The sequence below is a fragment of the Capricornis sumatraensis genome, chromosome 16 (assembly GCF_032405125.1).
Source record: "Capricornis sumatraensis isolate serow.1 chromosome 16, serow.2, whole genome shotgun sequence".
Classification (NCBI taxonomy): domain Eukaryota; kingdom Metazoa; phylum Chordata; class Mammalia; order Artiodactyla; family Bovidae; genus Capricornis; species Capricornis sumatraensis.
Window position 1 is genome coordinate 79,740,212 of NC_091084.1, and position 3,909 is coordinate 79,744,120.

Genomic DNA, 3,909 nt, shown 5'->3' on the forward strand with positions numbered 1-3,909 from the left:
CCTTTATGCTATTAATGCTAACAGTTTCTCAATAAAAGAAAAATAGCTATGGACTTCCAGTGGTTAAGACTTTGCCTTTCAGTGCAGGGGTACAGGTCCCCAGATGGCACTAGTGGTAAGGAATCTGCTTGCCAATGCAGAAGACTCAAGAGAAGCAGGTTCTGTCCCTGGGTTGGGAAGATCCCCTGGAGGAGGGAATAGCAACCCCCTCCAGTATTCTCGCTGGGAGAATCACGTGGATAGAGGAGACTGGCAAGCTGCACACAGTCCACTGGATCACAAAGATTCAGACATGACTGAGAGTCTGAGCAATAACTGGATAAAACAAAATAGAACAGATTATTTAAGATATCGCTTGACTGAAGGCCAAAAAACAGACAAATAAGCAAACAAACATAAAGCAGAAGCAATACTGTAATGAATTCACCAAAGACTTTAAAGAACGGCTGAACATTTTAATAAGTCAGATTAAAGTTGCAGATAGCTTAATGTTCAGGAACTTTCAACAGAAACCAGACTGTTCCACAGCTCCCTTCTTTGTATAAATCATGAATCCGAGACAGGAGAGCTATGCCTTTCCCATGTTTATCTGTTTCTACTCTCTATCCCATTCCCAGAATCCCTGTATGCTAACTACATGTTAGCATTAAATCTCCTTACAAGATATCAAAGCATAAAAGTACCACTTATATAATGGTAACTTGAATTTAACTCTTGTTTTCTACTTCCTCATGCAGACCTCTGGAAGAGATATGTCACAGATCAACTGCACTCAGGTAAAGGAGTTTATTCTCGTGGGCCTCACGGATCAAGAGGAGTTGCAGATGCCCCTCTTTGTCCTGTTCTTATCCATCTACCTCTTCACAGTAGCAGGCAACCTGGGTCTGATCCTAGTCATCAGAAGAGATTCAAGACTCCACACGCCAATGTACTTCTTCCTTAGTAACCTGGCCTTTGTTGATTTCTGTTATGCTTCTGTCGTTACACCCAAAATGCTTGGAAATTTCTTGTACAAGCAAAATGTTATCTCTTTCAACTCATGTGCTGCCCAGTTAGGCTGTTTCCTCACCTTCATGGTATCCGAGTGCTTGCTACTGGCTTCCATGGCCTATGATCGATACGTGGCTATTTGCCACCCCCTCCTCTATATGGCCTCAATGTCCCGAGGAATCTGTATTCAGCTCGTAGCTGTCCCCTACAGCTATGGCTTTTTGATGGCACTGTTTCACACCATCTTCACTTTTCGTCTCTCGTATTGCCACTCGAATACCATCAACCATTTCTACTGCGATGACATGCCTCTTCTCAGGCTCACTTGCTCAGATACACGTTCCAAACAGCTGTGGATTTTGGCCTGTGCTGGTGTTACTTTCATCCCCTCTGTTCTGATTGTCTTTATCTCCTACATGTTTATTATTTCTACCATCCTGAGAATGAGCTCAGCTGAGGGAAGATGCAAAGCCTTCTCCACATGCAGCTCCCACATGCTGGCAGTCACCATATTCTACGGGACCCTCATCTTTATGTACTTACAGCCAAGTTCTCAGCATTCTCTTGACACAGATAAGATGGCCTCTGTCTTCTATGCAGTGATCATTCCCATGTTGAACCCTTTAATCTACAGCCTCAGAAATAAGGATGTTAAAAATGCCCTGAAAAAAATCATCACCGATAAAAACCAGGCTTCTGTGTTCACAACATTTAAAAATGATTCGATGGTGGGATGATTTGGGAGAATGGCATTGAAACATGTATAATATCATATATGAAACAAATCGCCAGTCCAGGTTTGATGCATGATACTGGATGCTTGGGGCTGGTGCACTGGGACAACCCAGAGGGATGGTATGGGGAGGGAGGAGAGAGGGGGGTTCAGTATGGGGAACAAGTGTATACCTGTGGTGGATTCATGTTGATGTATGGCAAAACCAATACAATACTGTAAAGTAAAAAAAAAAAAATTGATTCAAATAAATCAATGTGGACTTTCATGGTGCATTTTTTTTTTTAGTTGACTATGAAAAACTAGTCAAATGACTTGACCTTATTTGGTGTTCAATAAAGATTTCTTCAGTCTATGTCTGACGCAGGATACAGCATGCTTGGGGCTGGTGCATGGGGATGACCCAGACAGATGTTATGGGGAGGGAGGTGGGAGGGGGGTTCATGTTTGGGAACGCATGTAAGAATTAAAGATTTTAAAATTTAAAAAAAAAAAATTAAAAATAAATAAATAAATAAATAATAAAGATTTCTTCAAACTAAAATAAATTCATTCTCTGAATTCTTTGTAATTAAACTTGACTTAGAATCATAATTTATATGTAGAAAGTATCATAGGAACTTACATGCCATCTCTCAAATTTTATATATGCATATATATATTTAGACATAAAAGTATATTTATATATTTATAAAAATTCATTTCTTGTAATATTAACATAACTAGGTATAAGCCAAAGGTAGACAAAACTGAGTTCCCTTTAATACCCAGTTTAAAATTATAAGAATGCTTTAATAATGTATCTTAGAGTGCTTTTGTAGTATATTCCCAATTAAATGCTAAGAGACAACTGTAAATCAGTGATTTCAATCTGAATTGATTTTTCTCCTAGGGGCTATTTGGAAATGTCTGGAAATATTATTGATTTTCACCATGACAAGGTGGTGTAAACGAATATCCTTGCTATGTAGACAATCAAGGGTGTGGGTGTGTTTGTTAGTCACTCAGTCGTGTCCGACTCTTTGCGACCCCGTGGGCCATAACCTGCCAGGCTTCTCCGTCCATGGGATTCTCCAGGCAAGAATATTGGAGTGGATTGCCATCTCCCTCTCCAAGGCTGTAGATGCTGCTACATAAACTGCAGTGGGCATGAAAAATTCGTCACACACAAAACAGTTATATAGTCCTAAACACTAAGTTTCAATGCTGAGAAAGTCTGCCCTCAGAAATTGTTTTCCAAGAATTGCAGACTTCATCCTGGTCAGACTGGGGAATGGTGTTACTAAAGCTTCCTAAGTTCTTGGCCACTCGTGTCTGACTCCCTGTGGCCCCATGGACGGTAACCCATCATGTTCCTCTGTCCATGGAATTTTCCAGGCAAGAATACTGGAGTGGGTTACCATTTCCTCCTCTTGTGTCTTCTGCCTTAGCAGGCAGATTCTTTACCTCTAGCCACTTGAAAAGTCTCCAATAGACGCTGATTTTCCCTTTATTTTTTTTCCATCAAGGGCCATTAAATCCCCAGCTGAATTATGCTTTTCTGTTCACATCTGTCACTCTGTATTTCATAAATCTTGAGGTGACTGTGTCACTTGTTCATGAATTTATAATTGCTAAATTTACTGTGTTTTTCTGTTATTATTATTAAAAACCCATCTTTGTTTGCTAACTGCTAAGTCACTTCAGTCGTGTCCGACTCTGTGCAACCCCATAGAGGGCAGCCCACCAGGCTCCACTGTCCCTGGGATTCTCCAGGCAAGAACACTGGAGTGGGTTGCCATTTCCTTCTCCAATGCATGAAAGTGAAAAGTAAAAGTGAAGTCGCTCTGTTGTGTCCGACCCTCAGGGACCCTATGGAGTGCAGACTACCAGGCTCCTCCGTCCATGGGATTTTCCAGGCAAGAGTACTGGAGTGGGGTGCCATCTTTGTTTACTGTAGTCCTATTTTTCTATGACTTTAATATACAATTTCAACTCTCTTATAGTTACTATTTGCATGGAATCATTTTCTATCATTTTACTTTAAAAAATATATTTATAATTTTATTTTTGGCTACACTGGGTCTTCATTGCTGTGAGCTGGTTTTCTCTAGCTTTGGTGAGTGGTACTACTCTCTAGCTACAGTATCCAGGCATCTCACTATGGTAAGTTCTCTTGGTACAGAGTTCTGGCTCTTGAGCACGGT

General features: G+C 40.6%; 1 protein-coding gene across 1 annotated transcript; it reads left to right on the top strand.

Moving 5' to 3' along the window:
* Positions 1–752: 752 nt before the first annotated feature.
* LOC138092272 (olfactory receptor 8U1-like) lies at positions 753–1,727 on the top strand. Its single transcript, XM_068988077.1, has one exon. The coding sequence runs from the start codon at positions 753–755 to the stop codon at positions 1,725–1,727; it is 975 nt and encodes a 324-aa protein (XP_068844178.1).
* The last annotated feature ends 2,182 nt before the right edge of the window (positions 1,728–3,909 follow it).

Coding starts and splice junctions, on each gene's coding strand:
- LOC138092272 (XM_068988077.1), top strand. CDS start 753: ATGTCACAGATCAACTGCACTCAGGTAAAGGAGTTTATTCTCGTGGGC.